This window comes from Centroberyx gerrardi, chromosome 4, assembly GCF_048128805.1.
Source record: "Centroberyx gerrardi isolate f3 chromosome 4, fCenGer3.hap1.cur.20231027, whole genome shotgun sequence".
Classification (NCBI taxonomy): domain Eukaryota; kingdom Metazoa; phylum Chordata; class Actinopteri; order Beryciformes; family Berycidae; genus Centroberyx; species Centroberyx gerrardi.
In genome coordinates, this window is record NC_136000.1 from 31407667 (window position 1) to 31433358 (window position 25692).

Consider the following 25692-nt stretch of genomic DNA (forward strand, 5'->3'; position numbering starts at 1 on the left):
ATGCTGACTGTGGCCCATCTCTCCACCGCTTTTGCCTCTCTCTGCTTCATCTGTTTTCTTATGTCATTGTTATTGTCCAGGTTACTGTCCATTCCAGTTTGTCCCGGTACCTATGGCGCGCTCAGCCGTCTCGGTGGGGGATCCCTCTTTGACTTGGCCCGCCCAAGGTTTTCTTGGAAGTTTTTCCCTGTATGCTTCGAGGGTCTAAGGCTGGTGGTGCCGGATAGGTTAGGCTATGTAGAATAGGTATCTTGTGTTTGTCTTACATCATTCTGTTCTACGATTGATTGTTGATCAGTTAGATCTACATAGGCTCAAGTAGTTTGATACATGGTTGTCATAAGGGGCTATATAAATAAATTAACTTGAACTTGAACTAGTTGGGCACCAGAGTGCGATTTAGTGGAGGTAAAAAAGCACTGGTTTGATATGAGGAGGTGAACCAAAACCTGCCACAAATAAAGCCTCTGCACGATGGCAGCCCCTCTGAAGAAGAGCCATTAACTCCCTTGGAGGAGCAAGTGCAGGAGAACCTGATTGAGATGCAGGTGTGGGAGGGATGGATACTTTGTGAAGGTACAGTTAAATATAGCTGTAGAGGCCGCACACACACCTCTCCATTGTTATGACACACAAACGTTATTATGCACAAACGTTTCAGCTACATTATTCTCATCAAGGGAATGCCGCGGAGACATTGGTTCATAATAAGTATCAGCAAATTGAGAAAAGACTGTGCAACTTTTCCTTTTTGTATATTTAGGTAATAGTCTGCATATTGAGTGTGTTTTCTGCTGCTCTGCCAATAAGGCTTAAATGGTACAAGTCAACATATTCATTTAAACCTGATTGGAATTGTAATAGGGATGCAATCTAGTGAGTTCATGTTATGTTCTGTAGATCACTGTACCTTGGAGGCGGACCCAGAGACGGGGTCATGGTCAGCCTTGGTGAACCCATTCTGGCCACCAAGTAATAAGACATGCTTTTCACGAATTCTTTAAATTCTGTGTGTAGTCATCACATGACAAAAGGCCACTAGCTCTTGATAAATGTCGTTCGCTGCCAATTTCTATAAATCCCTCACTTTATTTTGCACCTCAGCCTTGGAAGACCCACAAATACATATGCAATAAGGCCAGAGCGCAAAAAACGCTGCACCCAGATCAACCCATGAAATGCAAATCGCCTGTGCGCTGTCTTAATAGATCATATAACAGGGTTTCGCGCCCACAACTCAATTTGCACTGCCGCAAATCTTTAGTACATCCGGACCCATGTGTGTTACGTGGGAAAAAGCAAACAAGCTGATCAGGAGCAAACAAAGTCTACAGAAAACTTCAATCATGGTGTCAAGTTCAAATGTGTGAACACTTCCAAGTCGTTGCTTTGAGATGTCAGGCCACTTATTCGGTTTACAGTTTTGCAGACGACTTACCACTTAAAGAGTAACTGAACCCCAAACCCAAGTCTGTGATGAAGCCTGACATCTAATGGTGAAAAGTACTGGCCATCTGCTATTGGCTGGTCTTTGGTGCCAGGTGTCCCTCTATAGAGTACAACAGGTGGTACCAAAGACCAGCCAATAGCAGATGGCCAGTTCAGTACCCTACTTTTCACCATTAGGTGTCAGGCTTTACCACAGGGTTTGGGGTTCAGTTACTCTTTAATATCTGGATGTTGGCGAAGCAGTGATTGATTTCCCTGTGATTCCACCCTGCACAACCTTGATATATCATCAGCACTGCAGCACTAACTGTGTCTATAATGTGTGTTGGATGTTGGCGTGAACTGAAGCTTATATTTAGTCTAAGTGTAAATGAAATGCGGTTAATAAAGGAAGGCTATATTTAGATAAGAGGTGATGATCTCGTTAACACAGTATTATTTTCGGTTCCGCTCTCTTCACACATTATACCGATGTTCTGTCTTTCTTCGTCTCTCTCTCTCTCTCGCCCCTACCTCTCTTCTAACTTCTTTATCTTTCTTCTAGCACGGTCGTTTTTGTCTCTGTCTCGTTACCCCTCTCTTGGTGTTTCCAATGCTGTGTGTGTCTTTCACACTCAATGAATGCACTCCCTTCACCTTCTCTTTGTCTTCCACTGTCTTTTCTCCCTGCCCTAACTCTTTCTCTCTCTCTTCCCTCCCGCTTTTCCAGATGTGGATTATGATTATGGTAAGTAGGTTTTTTTTTCTTTTGTAAGAATCTCATTATAGAATTATGATTTCTTTCTCAGGGTTGTCAACATTAGTTAGCGTTTCACCATGACATCCTCTACATAGGAAAAAGGCCCCCGATGTTCACGCTAGCTTAGTTTTTATTTGATTAGCCTCTATGCATGTCGTCATAGAATGCCTTTTAATGTATTCACCACAGAACATGACTCCTACTAAAGATTACTGGCCTAAAAATGCACACAGCATGATTTCTCTTAAAGGCATACTCTAATCCAGAGTTGGCGACTAGTGCCTGGATAGCCTCTCCCAGAGCCAAATGTATTAAATTTAGGCTCTTATTCTGGAAGCCGTTCTCATTTAAATATATTAGCATTCATGTCAGGTAAACCTCGTCTGTGTTTTCTTACTGAGCGCTGATTTGTTTTATTTGTTTTGTGTCAGTGAAATAATCAATTATCCATGCAAGTGTCTGGTATGGGATGGAATCCTGCAAAGAAAATGACCTGATATCCAGAAGCTATACAAAACTAATTCATAAACGCACAGAATATGATTACTCAGCAAATTCTCTCTGGGTACCAGCTTCACCGCACTTTTCCATCTCAGTAATATTACAGCTTCATTACATACATTGTCAAAAATGTTTCTTTTTACGGTGCTATCCATTATGCCAACAGGTAAACTCCCCGTTCCTACCCCACACATACACACACACACACACACACACACACACACAATTACTGACCTATAACATCATTATTTCATTACTTTGATCTCTGTATTTTATGTCATGGCCTTCCGTGTGTCTACTGGTGTTTGTATTCATGTATCGTTCTGTTCTGATCGTACAAGTGCTCGCTTATTGCAATGTGTGATGTCCTCAGACGATCCCTACGCAATTCCCTCACGTAATCAGCTTGCCAGTAACCTGTTGTGTATTCTGATGCTGAACTCCTGCCTGTATCTTCTTGTGTCTTTCTATAAGGGACCCCGACTCCGACCATCTCAGTGACTCACAGACCTGAGGAAGATACTTTTGGGGTGAGTGGTGAAAATGTGGAAAATGACCAGCTAATGCTAATTAACTTTGCCCAACGCTGTTTGAAAACTCCAACCTAAGTGTGTGTGTGTGTGTGTTTGTGTGTGTGTGTGTGTGTGTGTGTGTGTGTCAGCAGTTGTCATGGACATCATTCCACATTGTAAGAATTAAATTTTTTTTTTTAATTTAAAGAAATAGAAATTGAAATATACTTTGCTTAGTAGTGACTAGCGTGTAGCTCTTGCCTAGCTTATAACAAGTATAGACATTTTGTTTAAGAATAATTAATTATTTTCAACCTGGGCCTTTCCTAGTTTTTACCATCATGACGATTGATTGTGTTCAAAATTTCATCACTTGCTTTACTGTAGAGCTTTATGTAGCTTTATGTAGATTTAATTTATACAGACAGGAATCCAAGCACAGTATTTTTCTTTGTTGCAAATTTGAGGCCATGTTTATTTCTGTTATTTGTTTCTGTTAGTATTTCCCATAGTTTATGTGATATCCACTGTGCTTATTATCATGGGAAGTGATTATAGTGAGTCTTTCTTAATGGGAGGTAGTTATAAAAAAGTTTTTGGTATCTGCTTAGTGCTAATTTAGTAAAACATTTTCCCCTTGATGTGCATATTTTAGCCACAAAAAAACCCTAAAACTCCACAAATTGCATTGTGAGTTTTGTTTGACAAAATAAAAAATAAAAAATCATAATTTTTGTAAAATCAAGAATTTTTGATCGCAATTGTAACAAAAAAAACCCCTCTGTGTATATCCTTGAGGGACTGATTTCCAGCCAGTCATCAGTATTTTTACTGAAATATTTATTACAGAGTTCAAAGTATTAATTAGAATTCATAAGCAGATAATTCATGCAATCATTTCACTGCCTATACACCTTTTCTTCTGGGAGAATCAACATCTATCCTAATTACCATCAATATAATATAGTATATGCTAACATCACAGTGTAGCTGGCAAAGAAAAGAAAGAAACAGAAAAGAAAGAGACAGAAAGGCAGAAGAACAAGACATGAACCAATGCAATGCAAGAAAGAAGAACTGCTCAGACCAGAGTGTGCTATTTTAATCCTCCCTTTTCTTCTCCTCCGTTCTCTCTCATCCGTTTGCCTCTATCTGCCTAAATCCCCTGGTGGCTGGTGAGCCTGAGAGTTGGTTAGAAATGTAATTGAGTTCATCTTTCTCCTGTAATTGACTGGGAAAAGATAACTGTTGAGGCTAAGGTTTTAGTAGAGCGTGTGTGTGTGTGTGTGTCTGTGTGTGTGGGTAAGTGAGTGTGTGCACCTGTAAGCCTAAGCGTGTGTGTGTGTTCATGTGTGTGGCAGAGGAGGTGTGATAGATTATATTATATTATACATTACTATTCCCTATTCACCTGTGAATTGTGTCTTTGCACGTGAAATTACATTTTCACATGTGAAACAAATATTGCCGGATGGCAGGTGAAAACATGAAAAAAAAAAAAAAAAACACTTTCACTTCGACATCTGAAGTAAAAACCGCCCCATATGATGAATACAATGTGAAAAAAAAGAAAAGTTCACGTGTCCAAAAAGCATGCGCTTTGAATTCACATGTGGATTTTCATATGCAGAAACATAATTTTTTTTTAAAAACCCTCTGAAGAAGCAACAGGCTAACAGTGATGATTTTTCTCCAATTTTGGTATTTGTCTTACTGTATATCCTATTATATTTTCTTCTTTTTTTTTCTTCTTCTCTTCTTCCTCGGCTCTCCAGGTCTCCATAGCAGTAGGACTAGCAGGGTTTGCCTGTGTGATGTTGGTGGTTCTCTTCGTTCTCATCAACAAGTATGGACGACGCTCCAAGTTTGGCATGAAAGGTAGGAATCTGATATATATGTCTCGATCTATCGGTCTTTCCATTCTGATGATTTGTCCTTTCCTTTAACCGGGTTATATAGGGCATCAGTTTGGTCACTCTGTTGAATGTAGTCTTAGGGTGTGACCACTATGGGGTTTTGAAAGCAGATACTGACATTTTTGGATAGAAGCTACCAATAGCTGGAATATCAATATCTTTAAATTTGACCAAAAAAAATTCCAAATAATTCCAAGCATTCAGTTTTTCCCCAAAATTTTAGGGGCTAAGGATTTGACAGTGAGAATATGAGATGGATTCATCATTTTGGAAAAGTTCTACATCTCAAAGATAGAACATTTTAGTGAAAGTCCTGCAACTGCAAGTGTGAAAAGTGAAATTTTTTGGAACTTTTTGGCCATATGGTAAAACTATGGAGTGCAATCAAATGTGGTCTGGCACACTTTCAGGTCTTTGCAAACATTTATATGAAGTTTGGTTGCTTGAACATTTGGACATTATGGAAGTGTGCATTCCTTCCTGTTTGCGTGCAACTCTTTTTGTGCGTCATGGCCAAATGGTTACAAGTATCAAAATGATGTGACACAAAGCAGATGTAGTGCAGTTGAAATATACTGTGTGTATAATTTGGTGGTGATTAAGGCAACTTTGTGGGAAGATAACAAAAATAGGTGCTATTGCGAGGACTGTCTGATAAGGGCGCTCTGGAACATGAACAAATGTGATCTGACACATTTATGGGCTTATCCCAAACATGGATGTGAAATATGTTTTTTCTAGTGTCAAGCGTTTAGGAATTATGGGGCACACTTTCACCCACGTGACCAAAAGTGGTGAACAGACCGACCAACATTGGGACACTGTCTCGGGGCTAAAAACTACGGGTAGAAACCATAATCTAGGAAGTCCATATATACTCTCTGCAAAATGTCACTGGGAAGATCAACTTTGCGGGAGAAATAGCAAAAAATAGGTTTTGCATATAATTCAAAATGGCAGAAAAACTATCAAGGTGGAAATGAAAGCCTGTATGTGCAGTGGATTCAGCTTGAGCCAAAGAATCTGACGGGGGGGGAAATTGATTCTAGGCCAAAACATAGAGTTGCTTGTTAGTGCCACCACCATGGCCAATTGTCTGAGCAGTGGGAGAGATTTAATTTATCCACCAAATTGGTTGCTCTACGACTTCTAATTGGCTGACACGCTAGCTGAGCCCTCCCACTGAGGTACAGGTGGTTTTAGGGCAGAAGAAGAAGAAGAAGAAGAAGAAGAAGAAGAAGCCTCACAAAAACAATAAGGTTTCAGCCCTATGGGTTTGAACTCCTAATGATAGAGGGAAGGATGAATAGAGATAACTGGAAGGAAGGATAGAGGGAAAGAAGAAAGGAAGGAAGGACGGAAAGAAGAAAGGAAGGAAGGAGGGATAGATGGAGGGAAGGACAGAGGGAAGGATGGAGGGAGGGAAGGAAAGAAGGATGGAGGGAGGAAAAGGAGAGAATGAAGGAAACTGTTGCTGCAGTTCAACCCCCCTTTTTTCTTTCAACTTTCTGCCTTTTCTTTCTTCTCTGTCTGTCTTTGTTTGGTCTGGTTTCATTCTGCCCGTTTTTTTTGTTTGTTTTGTTTTGTTTTTGTTTTGTCTTCTTTTCTTTTCTGTTGTCCTTTTTTTGGTTAGGGTCATCTTTTATAGATGTGTTTCTTACTGTATGTTTGGCTTCTGGACAACTGAGTCAGTCTTTGAACGCTCTGAAATAACACATGAACTTCTCTCTTTACCTATCTCAGTCTCTCTCTCTCTCTCTCCTTCTCTTTCTTAGAATCTTTCTCTGTCTCTGTCTCTCAGTATCCTTTTGTCTCAGTGTCTCTCGCACTCTCTCTCTTTGTCACTCTCTCTCCATCTCTCTTTGTCTCTGTATTTTCCTGGTCTCTCTCTCTCTCTTAATCTTTCTCTCTCTCCCTCTCTATCGCTTTGTGTCTTGCTCCATCTTTGTTGTAGATTCAGCTCTTCTCTGTCTCTTTTTAGTAGTGACTTAGTCTAGTCTCTCTCTGATAAGTAGCAGTGTAGCATAGTCTCTCTCTCTCTCTCTCTCTCCCTCTCTCTTTTGTGTCTCTCTCTGTCAGTATTGTAGACTAGAGGACTTCTGAGGGTCACTTTGCCTGTTGTTTACCCTTACGGCAGTCCTGATTGGTTGTCCTCGGATGGCCGGGGGCTTCTGATTGGCTGACACACGCTAGTCGAGCCCTCCCGCTGCATCATGGGAAAGGATGAAGAGGAGGAAAAAGGGGAGGAAGGAAGAGAATAAGGAAGAGGAATGAAAGGATGAGAGCAAAAAAAGAGAAAATGGATGAAAATGAAGGGAAATGAGGGAGAAAGAACTATAGCTGGAAGGATAAGAGAGGAGAGCTATAGAGAGAAGGCAACTTGGACCATAGAGCTATCATTTAAAGCTACAATACGCAACTTTTTGTCTTGAGGCAGAAAGCATTGTTAGTCCCACCCTCCTCCCCCTCAGTTGGTCAAGTTCCCGCCCCCAACACTTGTCAATCATCTTGATGAGCTGTCATGTAGCCTGAGGCTGAGGTAGAATGAAAGAAAGCCAATCTGCAATAAAAATGTTCTTTCACTTCTAACTGCTTTCCGCCATAGATGTTGTTGCTATGACTTCCATGTGCTTAATAGCCACAATGCAGCTCACCTTGGCCACACCCATAGCAAATAGTATGCACACCCAAAATGTCATTGAAAAGCCTATTTCAGGCAAACAGGGGATTTTCGTATGTACGACTACAATAAAAACCCTTAATACATAGTGACTTAAACGAAAGTGTCTTGGTCCTTGGTTTTGAATCTGGCATATGACGTTTGTCACGGGCCACCATTACTCTCTCTATTGTTTTAACAGTGCTTCACTCTGCCTCGGTGTCAGTCCAACAAATCTCATGCTAAATGAGATTTGGCCAAATGCACTCAAGTAACAGGGACAGGACACTGTGCGCGCACGTGTGTGTGTGTGTGTGTGTGTGTGTGTGTGCGTGTGAGTGTGTGCACACTCGTTTTGTGCATGACTGTGTACTTGTGCAATATGAAGGATGTAAGACACAATGTTTGTTGTCCTCTAGAATAGCTCGCCAGTGTTTGAATTGTGTCATTGGACATATAGTAATTAGAATAGTGTGGAAGAGACATCTGTTGTCCTCAGGAAATGTTCCTTCACAGACAGTCAGACAGGGTTAGAGGACAGTGTTGGATGGTAACAGTCATCAGTAAAATGATTACTTTCCAAGTAGTGAGTAGTGCAACAACTTACTTTTTAATTTGAGTAATAATATTACAGTTACAAATCTAAAAATACCCCCAGAAATATCTCACCACCATCCACTAATTTGTTTTCTCTGTAATTTGTCATCGTCCTTTCAGTCTAGATGAGAAATGGTAGAATAATTGTCTTTCTGTGGGTGGAAGTATTCCCACTACTTTGATTTTATCCAGTAAAATGATGGCAATAACATTGGACAACAACGCTGTTTGGTTTCCTGATCATTCACAGGAGAGGAAGCCGACCCGATTTTTGACGTTAACAGAGGATATTATCACCAATTTTTGGGGTGTAACAGAAAAGTTGTATAACAAAGTAAAATTATTGCACCCAGGGAGTAATAAGTAAGGCGATTACTTTTTATCCTACAGCGCAGCCGAGGGCATCACAAGGCAAATTCAGGTCAGTCAGTCAGTCGGTCATCTGTTGCTTCGTCAGATGGCCTCTAGAGGGTGGCTTTGACTAAGAGATGCGAAGAGAAGAGTGTTTCCCATACAAAATAAAAAGTTGGTCAATATAGAGAAATTCATCTAAATCGATCTCTAATCTGCCTGATCATGTCATGTTTGTCATTTGGAGATGCACAGACAGCAGACCAGCAGCATTGTACTCAATCCAACAGTCTTCCGGTGTGAAAACAAAAGTGAAACTTGCCAAATTCGCCTGTGTTAATAACGGGATTTGTAAACAGTACCACGTCTGCTGCTGCTCTACAAACTTTAACCGTAGGTAACGTTACTACCTTGTGGTATTTAAGTAACGTTAGTGGAATTATTTAAGCAATACCCATGTTGCAATGCTTCAGTGCATTGAATTGAATTGAATTGAATTGAATTGAATTGAATTGAATTGAATTGAATTGAATTGAATTGAACCCACACGCCATGGGTCTGTACAGGATCTGTGCTTGTTGGGTAACAACCAGCACACTGTCAGTTATACTCAGTTATAGTAGACTTTGGACAGAGGTAAACTTGCTTACATAAAGAGTACCATTGTTTTTAGGGGGTTAGTGCCATTAGTAATTTTGTGCTTTTGTAAGCAATGCAGTCATGACTGCATATTATAAATACAAATAAGCCTATGTTTTTATTTTATTTAATTTTTTATTTAATGTTATTGATTAATGCATATATTTATGTTATGGAGTTATATATATATATTTTTTTTATTTGCTCTTGCTCTACTATTACCATGCTACCTCTGATGTTGGTTGTTTCTCATCATCTCCTGTTTTATTTAAGTAAAGGGTGTAAACATACAGCAAAAAATAGGGTGTAAGCATGCAGCTAAAAATAATGGTTGAGTCGCATGAACGTTGGGATACAGTCACGTTGCATTTCTACAAAGGACGGGTTGGGAGAATTCATTAGTTCACTGCAGTGACGGAGCTGCTGCTGAGGAACTGATGACAGAAGTCCAGAGGACCCCGGCGCTATTTACAAAGACCATCGCCTCTAAAAATGTTGAAAAGAAACGTGACATACCGGTCGGAATCGGAAGAGCTCTTGGGATTAACGGTAAGGCAGTTTACTGACCTGGAAACTAGTTAACTCGCTAACTTTTGCTAGCTAAACAGAATAGCACCATGTCTTGGCCAACCTGACCGCAAATGCGCTATTATCCTATATTTTTATAATATGACCGAGAGATAACAACATGTGTCCCTTCCCTCCAGTAGCCTGTTGAAACCGTTCAGCCATGGTGAAGTTACAGGTGTTTCTCTCAACATGGGCTACAGGAGACTTGACTCTTTGATCCACAGTAGATGTGGTGTGCGGAGTCTCCTACTGGTAAAGAAATAAATAGCTTCACTTGGTGGCCATTAGTACAATTAGCTCTCATATAAACAAAGCACAATAATGTAATGAAAGCTCCGCATAAGAGCATTATTGATTCTGCTGGCTCCTCTCTCTTTTGCGGCAATTCATGAACCCAAATCCATCGGCTCTGTCGTTATTTATTTTAGAGAGCAAGTAAAATAAAAGCACGTTGATAAAGCTCCATTGTTTTCTCTGAATATTTGGCACCAAAATCGTTGTAGTGTGAACGCTTGAGCAACAGCATATCATATAGTTTATAGTTATCTTTATAGTTGTCACTCTTTGTGTGAATGGGCCTGCTACAAATGCGTTCCAGGTCGTGGCTTGTGCTTCGTTGAGAGACGTCCGCAGTATCATGCAGTGTGTGTGCGCGCGCGCGTATGCACGTGTTTGTGTCTCATCTCACACATTTTGGGATGAGGGTGTGTTTAGCAGCACCTGCCAAAGCAGGGGGGAGGGACAGCCCTTTGAGAGGAGACTGAGTTTTATGAAGGCAAAGACCGCAGAAACAATAGTAAAACTACTAATAACAATGGCAACATTTTCTTTCTCAGCGATGTGAAACTGTGGCGGCACAGTTTAATACATTAATGGGAAACCCTGAAGTAAAGGTTTCTCACCCTGCAATCAAAGCTCATTCAAATCTATTAATACTTTTAAGTCATGTGGAGACCAGGTTTGGACAACAACCAACGTCATGAATAAAATTCATTTTGAAACTATGGGTTCCCTACACCATTAAATTATAATTAATGCCTATTCACAGCTTCACTAACAAAATGACCACTGTAATTATTCAAAGCAGGAAATGGCTGTTTTGTTTAAAACAACTCAGCCAAAGTAATAACTAATAGATTCCAATGAAATTACGGTTTTCTAGTCATATCCAGGGAAGGGTGACTTTTTTAGCAGTGCCCACACTCATATATACATTACACACATTCACAGTTGAAAGTTGCCCAGTACAACCACCATCATCGACTGTTGGCCACGAAGCAGCAACAAGCAACATTTGCCAGACAACTGTCTGGCAAATGTCAATACACAGAAATCCTGTAAGGTGAGGTCAGTGAACGTCACACAGCACACTCATGTTTACCAACCCAGCTGGTCTGTGATGCTTTATACCAAAGATACCAAAGAGACGAGTGAGGAAAAGATCTAATGTTGATGATTCCATCACTTCCTGTTGCCGGAGAAGATTTCCTACCAGTGTTCATACCAGACACCAGAATTTCATTTGGCCAAACAGGGCAAATGTACAATGTCTCCACTGTGGGGGGTGAGAGGCTCTTCTCTATTGCAGCCCCACTTTGTGATTTAGGCTGATGAGATGGGTGTATTTTTACATTAAAATACTTGTTAGTGCATATTTAGATGGTTTACTTGGTACCTTTGCAGGACATGTAAAGCACAACTTGTTTAAATTACGTGGAAAGCGAATAACTGATCATAAAGGATGCAGTAAGAACCAGGTAATACCAAAGGAAGAAGCAATGCTTTCTTTGACAATCCAGCATCAGCTCACTTACCGAGTAAACTGTAACATTTTACTTAGTAAAGTTGCAGAGTGACCTCAACTGAATTGAAAAGGAATAGGGCTAACCAGTTATGAAGAATATGGTGTAAAATGTATTACTTAGCAATACATTGTAGCTATTCAGCAGGGATGAAGCTCAGAATACCAAATTTGTGCAGAGCTGTAAGAACACAGAATGAAGAAAAGCTATTTAAGAAAAGCTATTTCATAGGAAAATATTGCCTTAATGTATCTAGAACATACACAATTAAACAAAAAAAGCAAAAAAAAAAAAAAAAAAAAAAAGTAATTCCAGTAATTCAGTTGTGTTTCTCAGTATTTACCTTCCTAATAAGTTACAGCTGTAATTACTTAGTAATTTCCTATTCTTACCATTTACCTGGTAAATACCTAGTCCAATACCCAGTGATTTGCTATTGTTACAGTTTATCTAGTAAATACCTAGTAGTTAGGGGATTGTAAAAGGAAGTGACACCAACATCAATCAACAATTTCAAGTCACATTTGTCGGTTAAAAATCCATAGTCATACACTAAGTTGTGAGATGCTGACCTCAAATATCCAGGTTTTAAAGTGGCACCTGAATGGGACACGTGTTACTCATGTTTTAACTATACCTTTTAAGTTACTAATTGAAAATGAATAGGTAGAATTTACTCTTACAGACTTTTAGATAAGGTATGTTCTATTGCAGGGAGTTCCACAAAAGTCACTTTAAAGAGGTTGAAGTGGCCATTTTGTCCCGAGTTTTGCCTTATGCCACTTGAGTTTCTGAGTGGGTTGTATTGCAGGGTATACAAATTTCACCTTAAAATATTTGAAGTGCACATTTTGACCTCGATATCGCAGAAAGAATAGTGTTATTTCTCTCTACCAGGTAAAACAAGACTCTCTTCAAGTAAAGTAGTCATTTCATTCTGAGCATCCCTATCAAAGGGGCATTTCAAGGCAAGTTGTAGCACATTTCATACACATCAGAATTCAAAGTACTAAATAAAAGAAAAATAATAACACACATAAAAAGTGAAAGTGCATTAAAATCACATTTAAAAAGAAAAAATATAAAATATAAAAAATATATATATATAAAGTATAAATATTCCACTGCAGATAAGTGTTGACCTCAATTTCTTAAAAACCCTGGCGAACAGAAAAGTTTTAAGCCCTGATTTAAAAGATTGTAAAGTGGAGGCAGACCTCAGATTTTCTGGAAGTTTGTTCCAGGCATGAGGAGCATAAAAACTAAAAGCTGCTTCTCCATGCTTTGTTCTGACCCTGGGAACAGTAAGCAGACCAGCACCTGAAGACCTGAGGGGTCTGGCGGGTTCATAACATTGAAGGAGATCAGAAATGTATTTTGGTCCTAAACCATTTAGTGCTTTATAAACATGCAACAGAATTTTAAACTCAATTCTTTGGCACACAGGAAGCCAATGCAGTGATCTCAGCACTGGAGTGATGTGGTCCATTTTCTTAGTCCTGGTTAGAACCCTGGCAGCAGCATTCTGGATGAGCTGCAGTTCTCTAATAGCTTTTTTAGAGAGACAATTCTTTAATTCTTGCTATATTGTTGCAGTGATAGCAGGCCTATCTTGTAATTGTCTTGATGTGGCTATTAAAGTTTTCTGGCTTGGTTTTTAGTCTTCAGTGAGAGGGATTCAATGTGAGCACTGGCTTTAAGTCTTTCCTCTTTGGCACCAAAAACAATTATTTCAGTTTTATGTTTATTTAGTTGCAGAAAATTGTGGCACATCCAATACATTGAAAAACTAAGCTTTAAGAGTTTTTACGACTTATCTGCTTAATCTCACACATATCCCAAATGCAAACAGTGTTGCATAAATTCAGTTTATATGTTATTGAGAGATAATGAGTTTAATTTGTCCCCACAGTCATCTGGATACTAGTTGCATATACTGTTACATACAGCTTAGTGAAATTATGAAAATGAAAAATAACAGGTTTAAAGCCTCACTGAGGGATTACTGGGACACTTTAGCCAGTTACTTAGTACAGCAAATACGGCTTCAAACCAAAGCAAAGTATTTTATCTATTTATGCAATGAGCTAAAGACCAAAGCAAAAATAATTTATTGGAGAATTGCTTCAACCAAAGGCAAGGACAAAATGGAGTTCAGATGTATTATTAGTGAAATGCCCCTTAATGGTGCAATTTAGCTCCTATATTTCCATTGTTAAACCCAGTTAACTAATTTGAGAGCCTTCAATTTAAGAAGCAGGGGAATTTAGGAATTAGGAACAGTCCTAATCCATCAGTTTTTTATTTTATTCTGTACTCCTTCAGGAATTCACTTTTGGATGAAAAAAAAAAACATTTTTTAACTGCCATAACCAAGGGCGGATATTTCATTTCACTGTTGGGGGGGACAATAAACAGAAAAATTTCTCAAGAGCAATTCTTGAAGGGGACACCAAAGGTGCCGCCAAAAGTACTGTTGTATTAAATGTATATAGAGGTCCATTATGAAACATTTCCATAAGCACTTCATTCCTTTCTTATGAAGATTTTATCAAATTGCCTTTGATATTACTGGGGTCTTTCTACTTGGCGTTTCGGTGCACTGAAAAATGATCGGATGTCTGTTTTTCTTTTCTCTGCCATTTTAACTGACCTGGCTGGCTGACAAATAGACACACACACACACACACACACACACACCCCACACACAGCATGCAGGTTATTTACAGTAGTAGGTGAGATGCAACACCCATTAACTAAACTAAAGCTAATATATGCCTAATTAGATTTAGTTTTCCTGAAAAAGTAGATCTCTAATGTTTTGCTGTCAATGTGTAAAAGTCCAGAACGCTATGAAGCCTGCCAGAAACTTACTTCAGGGTCTTTTTTAAGAATTAAGTCTTCATTTATTTCCAAAATTATAAACAAAATTACATAGTGGCAGCCATTTTACATGCAGTAAGAAAAAAATAATATACTTAGAACCTAATTACGTAGGGTAAGTTAATCTTAAATAGCCTATAATATTATAGAAATATTACCGTTACCATCTACAAAAGATAATCTTGGTATGAAAACCCGCATTTTAATTTAACCAAGTATCCTGTATCATAAATACATGTCTGGCATTTGTAACAAACCAAACCGCTTGAAAATTGGTTGAAAATTCAGTGAGTTATGAGGATTTTAATTGTGGATAGACCTCCTGCCTCCGTACACATACATGCATTAGGAGACGCGGCTGCTCCGTACCAACACGCTGACGCACAAGATTCAACCACGAGGTAATGGAGCGAACAAAATGTAGTCTGGTTACAATTGTGAATGTGTTTTATTCTATTGAGTGGTAGAAGTAAAGAAAAATGTCTGACACATCCTTTGTTTTAAGTTAACCTTTGCGAAGCAGCTACTTACTGGAGGTCAGCCACCACTGACACACTTCCAGAGATCCTCCACACACACTCGTACCGAGGGCTAATGTGTGTGGGGGTTCGGGGAGGCAGGTAGGCAGTGGACCAAACCACTGTGAGGCACATGAGGGGGGGGGGGGGCGCAATCTTTCGAAACTTAAAAACGCATTGTTTTGTGTCTATAATTAGCACAAGTGCTTTCAATGCATATTATTATATTATTTAAAATTATATGTTTAGGGGACATTGAGGGGGACAACTCTCTGTTTTTCCCAGGAAGGGGGGGTCCGGACCCTCCTGTCCCCCCCGTAATTTCCGCCCATGGCCATAACCCATCCTACCTCAGGTTTATTTGATTCAAATAAAAAATTACAAACATGGACATTCATTCACAGACGTGCAAATTCAAAAAGACTCGCAACACTGTGGCAGCTCCCAATATTTTGCTTACTTTATTCTACATTAAAAAGTACAACTTCGTCAGGTAAGTTTTTTGCAATGAATCGGCTCGAAACGTTGTACTTTTTAATGTAGAATAAAGTAAGCAAAATATCGGGAGCTGCCACAGTGTTGAGAGTCTTTTTGAATTTGCATGAAGGAACTATTTCGACTCAGCACCTGGAAAAGAGATGTGCGTGTGTTTGCTCTGACTTCATTCATTCACAGACAGCATCAACATATATTTAAAGAGTAACTAAACCCCAAACCCATATGTGTAAAGCCAATGCTATTGGCTGTTGGACTCTATAGAAGGTGACATCCCCTGGCACCAAAGATCAGCCAATAGCAGATGGCCATTTCAGTAGCATGCTTTATACCAATAGATGTCAGGCTTTACACAGATTTGGTTTGGCCGTTTAGTTACTCTTTAAAATGGTGGCCCTGAAGTGCAAAACACAATAACATTTCACAAAACACAACAACATTTCAACGTTGTTGTGTTTTGTTAATTTGTTTTCTGGTTTTGTTAAGTTGTTTTGTGAAATGTTGCTGTGTTTTCGGTTTTAAGTTGTTTCGTGAAAAATTGTTGTGTTTTGCACTTCAGGACCACCGTACTTTAAACTCTTGCTTAGCAGTTCTCTACATTAAAAGCTTTTCACAGAATTTCTCCGTCTGAAGCTAACACACGCACACAAATGCACACACACACACACTCACACACACGCACAAACACACACACACACAGACCCCATGTCTTAAGGGCATACACACAGAAACACCCTCTCAACCATCTGTTGATTGCATCCATCTGTTCATTTACTGCTGCTTTAGAGCCGATCCACATTCATGCCTGTAGGGCACGTGTGCACACACACACACACACACACACACACACACACACACACACACACCCTCATAATGAAGAAATTAGACTCAAGGCATACACAAAGATACGTGTGTTGATATCATGTCTCAGGCCCCGAAAATGGATGCCTTTAAAAGAACAAGGAGTGGACCAAAAAATTGATGATTCCATTAAGTCTCCATAAATCCTCTTCTTCCTACACTCTGTTCCTTTGCTTGAGGAGGAAATTACATATCTGTTTTCCCCTCAGAACGAATATTGTCATCTTTATCGCAGTACAATCTCGTTTTAGATCCAATAGTCTTTTAATGTCCAGAAAGCACTAAGAGATGTCTATCTGTCTGTCTGCCACTGTCTGTCTCTCTCTCTATCTCTCTGTCTCTTTGGAACTTTATTGGTATGATAAGATCTTTCTTATATAGCAAAAGTGCATAACACATCCTTACCAGAACATCTCAACTTAGATGGAGCAGTGACACGAGCAAACAAGCAAACACTTTTATGCAAAATGCAATGTACATTATGCTACACATTACACCATATTAATCTGAACTGTCCCACCAGGTAGATATGTGATATATCAGTTTGTCGATATACATCTTTGTTCTTGTGGGAAACGGCCAGCTTCCTACGTAGCATGAAACCCCGCCTCTCCTTCACCCTGATTGGTTGGCTGAGAAAAAAGTGGTTCACGTCAACCGGTGCTTTTCTGAAAAGTTGAACATCATCAATCACCCCTCAAAAACCCATATTGGTCAAAGCCTAATTGAAACCACACTGATTTTGTTGATTATTTGAAAATTATGTTGAATTGAACACTTAATACTCGGAATGTGTTTGGCTTGAAAATGGTCAAATTTAAAAATACTGAATATCGGCACAAAATATCGGCTATCAGCAGCAAGTATTGATATCGTATTGGCCAAACCCTAATCTGTTTGTGTCTTGTCTGTGTGGATCTATAGCAGGGTACACAATTTAACCCCAGTCATAAATTCTGAGAAACCTCTCCATTTTCAAGAAAGCAGATGTAAACATCATATCCCATTTACAATAACCTGGACAGGCTTTTATCCTGATTATGAGAAACCTAAATAAGACAGGTAAGATATATCAACATTAGCAGGGATACTGAGGCATATGTGGTTACTTGATGGGACCTGAAGTGTACTTTGATGTGATTATTGGGAGATATATGTGTGCTTGATTAGGTTTTAGAATGATAAAAATGGGTCTGGTGGATTTTTATGTTGTTCTAATAGGAAGACGATGGCGTTTTTCAGCCACAGCATCCTCTCAGGATACCAGCTGCCATTCAAGTTTATGGGATGTTTGACTTGGTTCATGTTGTGTCTCTGTCTCTCTCGCTCTCTCTCTTGATGTAGAAAGAGACAAAGGGGAAAAAAGGGACAGAGAGGGTTGAGAGAGAGAGTCCAAGACAGAAAGAGAGAGAGAGAGAGAGAGGTGAAAGGACAGAGAGATTGTCCTGTCGCAATCGTTATAATGGTTTCAGACTGAATGTGATTCGCTTTGTTCCGTTCTGCCTCAGCACTGAGTTGAATCTGTGTGCCACGCTATTAAAGCGGCCATTGAATTGGGTTGAAGTGAATTGAATTAAACTGACAGAAAGAGAACGGATATTAGAGGAGAAAAGGAAGTGAGGTAAAAGGTGAGCCAGGGAGAAAAGGCTGAAGACGAGGAGAAATGTCGACAAATATAGATTGGGGTTGTTCGGGGACAAGGGAGACGACTTTATAGTTTAACTGCATTGGCAGGGAGCTCTAACACAGCACTTTAGCTTGTGACTTCATGAACTTTTTCAGCCCAGGACCAAAAGCGAATAAATTTTGGTCTGTCTTTCTGGAGCCCAGGCAGATTATTAATCATAATCTCACAGAATCACACATTATGTCAATTAGGGTTCGACCAATATGGCTTTTTGAAGCCCGATACTGATATTTATGGATAGAAGCCAAATACCCAAAATTTGGATACCTTTAAATCTGATCATTTTCATGCCAAAAAATTACAAAGGTGGTGTAAAGACCATCATGGGACACTAAAACTCTCATTGTTTGGACACACTGTTCAGATAATTCTTCAGGGTATCTAGGGTACAGTTATATGGTATCTAGTGTGGATACAATTTGAATGCTAAAAATCCATGTTAATGCCACACGTACAGTCTGGTCAAATATATTTAGACTTGGTTAACAGACCTGAAAAAATGCGTAGTTTGACTGGGAAGTTGTCTGTGTCTCTGTGTTTATTCAGTTTTTTGTCTCGACCCGCAAATTAAGAAGCATTGCAAAAGGGAAAACAGTGGGGTCATTGATAATAGCAGTGGAATTATCCTTCTGATTCTGAGTAATTTGTTACTTTAGTTTAGCATAATGATGTTAGACATCGACATCGGCTTCGCGAGGGCAGTGAGGTTTGAAACAGAGGCAGAGGAGCATGTAATAGCTGAGCCCAAAACTTTGTACTTTGTATAAAGTGTGCAATTGAAAGATTTATTTTTTTTTTTTTTTTACTCTGTAGGGATCCAATTTGGAGATCCTGGAACTAAATTTTGTTTCCAAGCAATATTAGGGAAAAAGTCAAAAGCTTAAATGGCTGAAATTGTGTTTGTTGCCTTAGCTTACATTAGCTCATGCTAATGAGCTCATGCTAATGCTGATGTCATCATGGCATGACATCTTTTTGCTACAATTTAGAAGCGTTAACGTGTTTAACTTGTTAGAATGGTCACATCCAAGATGGAGGTCGTAAGGTGAATTGTTGCGGTACTTTAAAATGAATAATAAACAAGCTGCAGCAGATATTGTTCACTTTTTGTAAGTGAAGTTGATTGTATTAGTGTCAATATAACTGATATATATTTTTTTTATTACCGTACCTTGCTGCCATGTTTGCCTCCTATGTTGACATACCCGTATAATTTGTGACAGCAGGTGGGAGATATCAGAGCAGACAAAAAATTGCCACATATCGTACTTGTAATTACCACTAGGGGGTTGATGTGCATGTTTTTTCCCAGTCAGCAGCTCATATTTACAGTAAATCTGATATGATATGAATGTGTGATGAGAGGGATGGTGTGCACAGAAACCACCACTAACACCATTAGCCTTCAGTGGTTTTGTTGATCCATGCTTTACTTCATTGCTCTCCTCCTTTCTGCATCGCATGGGAAAGATGAGATCTAACAATGTTTATGAAAGCTTATGGAAGTATAAAAAAAAGCATCACCATGATAGAGATACAGATCTCAGCTGGTGTACCTTGATGTAAGGTGCAGGTAAAATAAAAGTATGTCTCCAATAAATGGTCCGTGTTATAAACGGCCAGTCATTTGGTGCGTCAAAACAAAATCAATGCCTGTGCTGCCATGAGAAGTTAGAGAACTCTCTTTCATGTGAATTGTGCGTTAACGTGGATTCTCCCTTTAACTGTCTGATGTGTAAACGGCAAAAAAAACTGGCTTTGAATCCCAACCACGTCTTCTTTTCATGATTGAGTTTTTTTGACATACAACTCTCATTCATTTCTAATAAGAGATGACTCATAGATTTCTAATGAGATTACCCCCCCCCCCCACCCACCCCCCCCCTTCCACCAGTTCAAGCACTGAAGGTAGACTCCTTCAACGTACATCCAGCTCTTTGTTATTTCTCTTCTTTCAGAAAAACAAAGTAAGAATTGATTTTGTAATTGCGATACCGGAGAATAGCGTGGAACAAACAAAATTTACAGAGAGAATATATAAACAATCGCCAGGCTGTTCTGCGGAGCTACAGACAATATTGTCTGATGTTCTTCTGTCGTTCTTTTACTGGATTAAAATCAAAGTGGGAATACTTCCACCCAGAGAAAGACAACTTTTCTACCATTTCTCATCAAAGTAGTGGGAATACTTCCACCTAGAGAAAGACAACTTTTCTACCATTTTTTTTTTTATTTGCTCAGTGTGACAGGGCGACAATTTAGATTTAGTTTTTGGATACTTCAACTTCAATCTGATATTCAGAGAGATGACAACAAAAGTAAGACTGTAGTTTCTTGATTGGTAACTAATAGTATTACTGAAATTGAAATAGCAATTTGTTTCACTACTCATCACTGGGAGAAGTCAAAAGTTTACTGTAATGTGTTACTAACGTGACATTACCACCCAACACTGGTTAAAAGGGTAGGAGGACGAAGGGTTGGAAGAAAAAGAAATGAGAGCAAAGGAGAAAAATAATGTTCCTATGATTGACAATCACAGCATTTATTTCTCCCTTCAATTTTTACTCTCCATCTGCCTGTCTGTCCGTCTGTCTGTCTGTCTGTTCTCTCTCTCTCTCTCTCTCTCTTTCTCTCTCTCTCTCTGTCTCTCTCTCTGTCCCAGATCATGCTACCATCTGCTCCAGTGTTTTATTAAAAACCAACCATCCTCCTCGGGACCTGCTTTACTTATTCACACATAAACACACATGCGCGTGCGCGCACACGCACACGCACACGCACACACACACACACACACACACACACAGACACACACACACACACTAGCCCCGAGCAGTATCCTGGGGATCAGTTTCAGAGTTCTGTGTCAGATAGCCCACAGCTTTGTGCTGTGTGTGTGTGTGTGCGCGTGCTTTCTGCATTGAGGAAGAGAGGCAGAACGAGGGATGGAAAGCAGTGACGGCAGTAACATTGGTTGCTTTGCTAAATTAGCCTGCTAGCTAGTTAGCTAGCTAACAGTTTGTTCAGAGTGTTTTGGAGTAGAGACTAAGGCCTAGTCTACACTAACAGACAATGTTTTCATGTTGAAAGTTTTCCGTCCACACTAGCGTTTTCACTAGTGTTTTTACTAGCGTTTTCGAAAAGTCCCCTGTCCACACAGAACCGCCGAAAACGCTGAATTTTGTGCATGGGCATGCGCAGGACACTTCCGCCATTTCCGCCGGCTTTCCACCAACCAGCATTTTTAAAAGGTTGTTGTTTACAGAACGAACGATCTACAGCCTCACCAAAACAAGCTTTTTCAGGCGTCTCCCTTTTTCTTGCCCAGTAGTTAGATGTTTAGCCAAATTTGTGTGCAGCCATTTCTTCCATGGACCTCCATGATGAGGCCAGACTAGACACCTGCAAAGCGGACAACAAGCCTCAATGACAGAAAATAGAGCGAGAGAAGTAAGGCCAAGAGAAGGAGAGGAGACCAATAATTGCTCCAATAAGACCATAACTAGTGTTGGCTATTGGACCCTGGTTAAGGTATTATTTGGGTTCAACTATTTACATCATGGGTCTCAAACCATGTGCCATGGAGGGCCAAGAGTATGCAGGTTTTCGTTCTGATTTCACTGATTAGCACAACTTCCACCAGAGAGGAGGAACTAATCATTTAAATCACCTGGTGTCATCTTTGGTTGGAATGAAAACCTGTATACTATTACTAGCAGATTTTCAATAGTTTATTTACAGAAAAGATAACTTTGTAAGAAAAAAAGAAATATAAAAAGAAATACATACAAAGACAACTGACCAACCTAGCTATTCCATATGTTTACCCTTATTAACTGTCAATGCTGAGACAGAGAGAGAGAGAGGGAGCGGGGATGGGGGATCTTTTTTTTTTTTTCTTTTTTTTTATTATCAAAAAATAATATATATATATTTTTTTATATTTGATGTATAGTATTCAGTGCTTCCCCCAGAATTTGACTCTTGTTATGGTGGAAAAGCCTCTGAAACAGCATTTATTTACAAATAATAATAATACTCATACTCATGTGGATTCTGATCAAAATGTGTAATAATTATAAGAATATTTTCAGATCAAGATCTTCCCATAGACAACCAGTGTAGTGTTGATCAATTCCACAACAAATATGTAATAAATCTGTCAATAATAAAACTGTCATATCCATCATATTAGAGGTGCACCACACTAACTGCACCAGATGTGAATTTTTAATAAAAGGCCAATATGTACCTCTAGTTTGAATATATAACATATATATTGCTTTGGCAATGTTTGTTTCTGTTTGAGTCATGCCAATAAACGAACTGAAACTGATACAGAGAGAGAGACAGAGAGCAAAAAGAAAAAGCGAGTACAGAGGAAAAGTGAGAGCACAAGAATGACAAATGCTCATCCAGATGAGCCTAGTAGGCCACAGCTAACGAACGAAGGCATTCATCCCATACACACTCCCTTAAGGAAGACTCTCTATGCTCACTGTTCATTACCATTTAAATGGGACAATCAAACATATACATAATTACACTCTTAGCTTCTTTCCTTTTCTCTAATGTAGATTTAAATATTGCTTTGTTACACTAGACAGCAATGTAGCCCCTTTAACACCCACACACACACACACACACACACACACACACACACACACACACACACGCACACACACACACACACACACACACACACACACACACACACACACCTCCCCAGACAGAGTGTTCATTGGCTAATGCTCTCTGTAGTGAAAGCCTATGGGAATAGGAACTGGCTCATTACAATTAGAATAAAGAATTATCATCTTTCCTCATGATTGGCTCATGAGAAAATTAGCATAGTTCAGTCGGAGGGGATATGGAATCATTTTGTGTTCTTTCTGGCTTTCTAGCACATACCAGAGCCTTATAGCAATCCCATAGGGATTCCTCCCCCCCTTTTTATGTAGGCCTCTGGCTAATACTGTTTGTGTAAATGAAAGGGAGCAAGCATTTGTTGCGACCGAGAATTTCTTGGCTTGGATCTACAGAGTAAACCTCTGGGAATGGTGAGTGGTTCAAAGCAAATTACACAGTTTTGTTCCATGAAATATGGGACCAGCCTATACGTGTACGCCACATTAGCTGTTTACATAGTTAAAGGGGTACCTTGACATTTGGAATTTCATTCAGTTAATTTCGTCGCCAGACTCCTTGCTACATTATGGAAAATATTTCTCAGTTTGTTACCATAACCAGGTCTCCAGAGTGTGACCATTTGGTTGCATTTCGATTTTCCTTTAGTGCCAATGAATTATTTCTTCAGTCGCACCAGTGCCAGAGGCAAAACCTAGTTTGTTCCATAATTTTCCCTAAAAAAAAAAATTAAGGAAAAAAGCCAGTTTTTGAGTAAGGCTAGCCCAGTCCATATTAAGACTCTGCCACCCGTAAATCCCAGTGATGTCTCTCCGTAGGTAAACAAGTTCTTCGGAAACTGGAAATTTGGACAAATCACGCATTCAAACAACTATTTGTTAACTAAAGTTGAAATTGCAGTAGACTGGTGTATTATCCTACAAAACTCATAGCATGAAGTAATAAATAAAACGCAAAGTAGGAAACTGTTGAAGGTATATAATATTCTATCTCAGTCAGCCACAGGTGATATGAATAGCTTGCTTTTGGATTTGTGGAGAAACATTTCCTGGAACCATAAGTGAGAGAGCTGTGTAGGTATCTATATCAGTTCTGATTTAGTGCACACGCATATTTATTTGTAAAATACAAACTAATGCACAATGCAACAAACTAAGCCCAATTTTAGAAGTCAGTGTTGTCAGACATTGACATCTACACATTGCTTCCCTATTAATCACACTGTTGCAAGGATTTGGTCTACCATTAGTTAGTGTCATTTGATTTTGTTGTGTGTGTGAAAGACCAACTGTTGCTTTGGTTTTGTTGGAAAGATCTTGGATTCACTTCATGAATTCTCACACTTCAGCACTGAGTGACAGCAAATCAAAACCTGCAATTAAGAGGATGTGAACAGAGCTGCCTAATGACAACTTACCTTTTGTAGCACAATATCTTAAGTTATCCAGTTGGTACACACAGTGACACACTCTAGGCACAGCAACATTAAAGGGAAAATCCAACCTCATACATACACTGTTATATATCATAAATTTGTGATGTTCTGTGTGATGCATTCCAGGAGTTATGGTTTGGTGGACCCAACTTCCCTCAACCGGCCGTGTCTACTTCTACTTCAGTTAGTGATTTCCTACGTTTCCCAGAATACCTTTCAGCAACCCCCAGAGAAGGGGTGTGAACTTGTTGCTTTCAATCAGAGGTGGGCATATGAGCATATAAATAAAGCTAGCTATAGTTGGTGAACATTGGGGCGAGCCATGCCCCTTACTCAAAAGACAACATGGCTGTGGGTGCTTTGCATTCTGGTCTATTGAGGCTGCTGTTAGTGGCGAAATTGGTATCTGGATTTCTCCCTCTATGATCATTGAACATTGGTGCAAAATGATGAGTCTAGAAGGAAGCCCTTACTCTTTGATTCTGAGGGACTGACACCAAAACCTGATGTTTGGTGTTGATGTTTTAGATAGCTGAAAAGGCTTCTGTTTTTCCTTTATTTCAATGGACGCCATATTTCAATACATATTACCGTGTGTGAAACAGTCTATTATCTATTGGTGCCGCCAACTAGAAATCGGTGCCACCAGTGGAAAGAGTTACTCTGGAGTCCTGCCCTTAACTATCTTGAACATGACTTGCTTCCTCTTTTTATCCACTAGCTGATTTGTGACATGTATGGCGAAACAACAGTTTATCCATTCACTAGACCCCCTGTTGTGTAAGAATAGATGCTCCATGGACAATATAAACCTGCTGAAAAGTTGATGAGTTTGAGCCTTTTGATGACAGTACATTCCTTTTGATTGGCACTAAAGTGGAAACCTTGGGCATTGGCTTAAAGCAAATGGGAACGCTTTATTCTAAGGACAGTTTTGTTCCTTAGGACCCTGGGATGAGTTGAACTGTCGGACATACACAGAATAGGCCTCCAGATAATACTATATTTGCGTAAATGAGAGAGTGTGAGCTTTTGATGTCAGAACATTTCTTGGCTTGGCTGTATAGCAGCCTGTGGAAATGGGAATTGATTCATAGCAAATTACAATGTTTTGTTCTATAAGGATTTTAATTTAGAATCAATTTGTGTATGAATTGCTCTGAACCAAAAATACGGCTCCCGCTCTTACAAGATGATTGCTGCATGAAAGTAAAATTCAATGTTGTTAAATTATTAAAAAGTTCAAAGCCCTCATCTCTTACAGCACGACTATATGAAACTATGAAAAAGGCCAAGACTGGCATACACACACACACACACACACACACACACACACACACACACACACACACAGTCTGGTCCAACATCCCACAGAATGAAACTCTGTAGTTTGATCTTAGCCAATATTCATTCCCATTCCCATAGGCT

General features: G+C 39.4%; 1 protein-coding gene across 1 annotated transcript in view; it reads left to right on the forward strand.

Moving 5' to 3' along the window:
- ntrk3a (neurotrophic tyrosine kinase, receptor, type 3a) overlaps positions 1-25692 on the forward strand; it is a 208978-nt gene that overhangs the window by 114176 nt on the left and 69110 nt on the right. The window contains exons 10-12 of the mRNA XM_071915070.1: positions 2159-2176; positions 3164-3219; positions 4977-5079. Of these exons, the coding sequence (XP_071771171.1) occupies positions 2159-2176; positions 3164-3219; positions 4977-5079 (177 nt within the window). The remainder of the gene's footprint in view (positions 1-2158; positions 2177-3163; positions 3220-4976; positions 5080-25692) is intronic.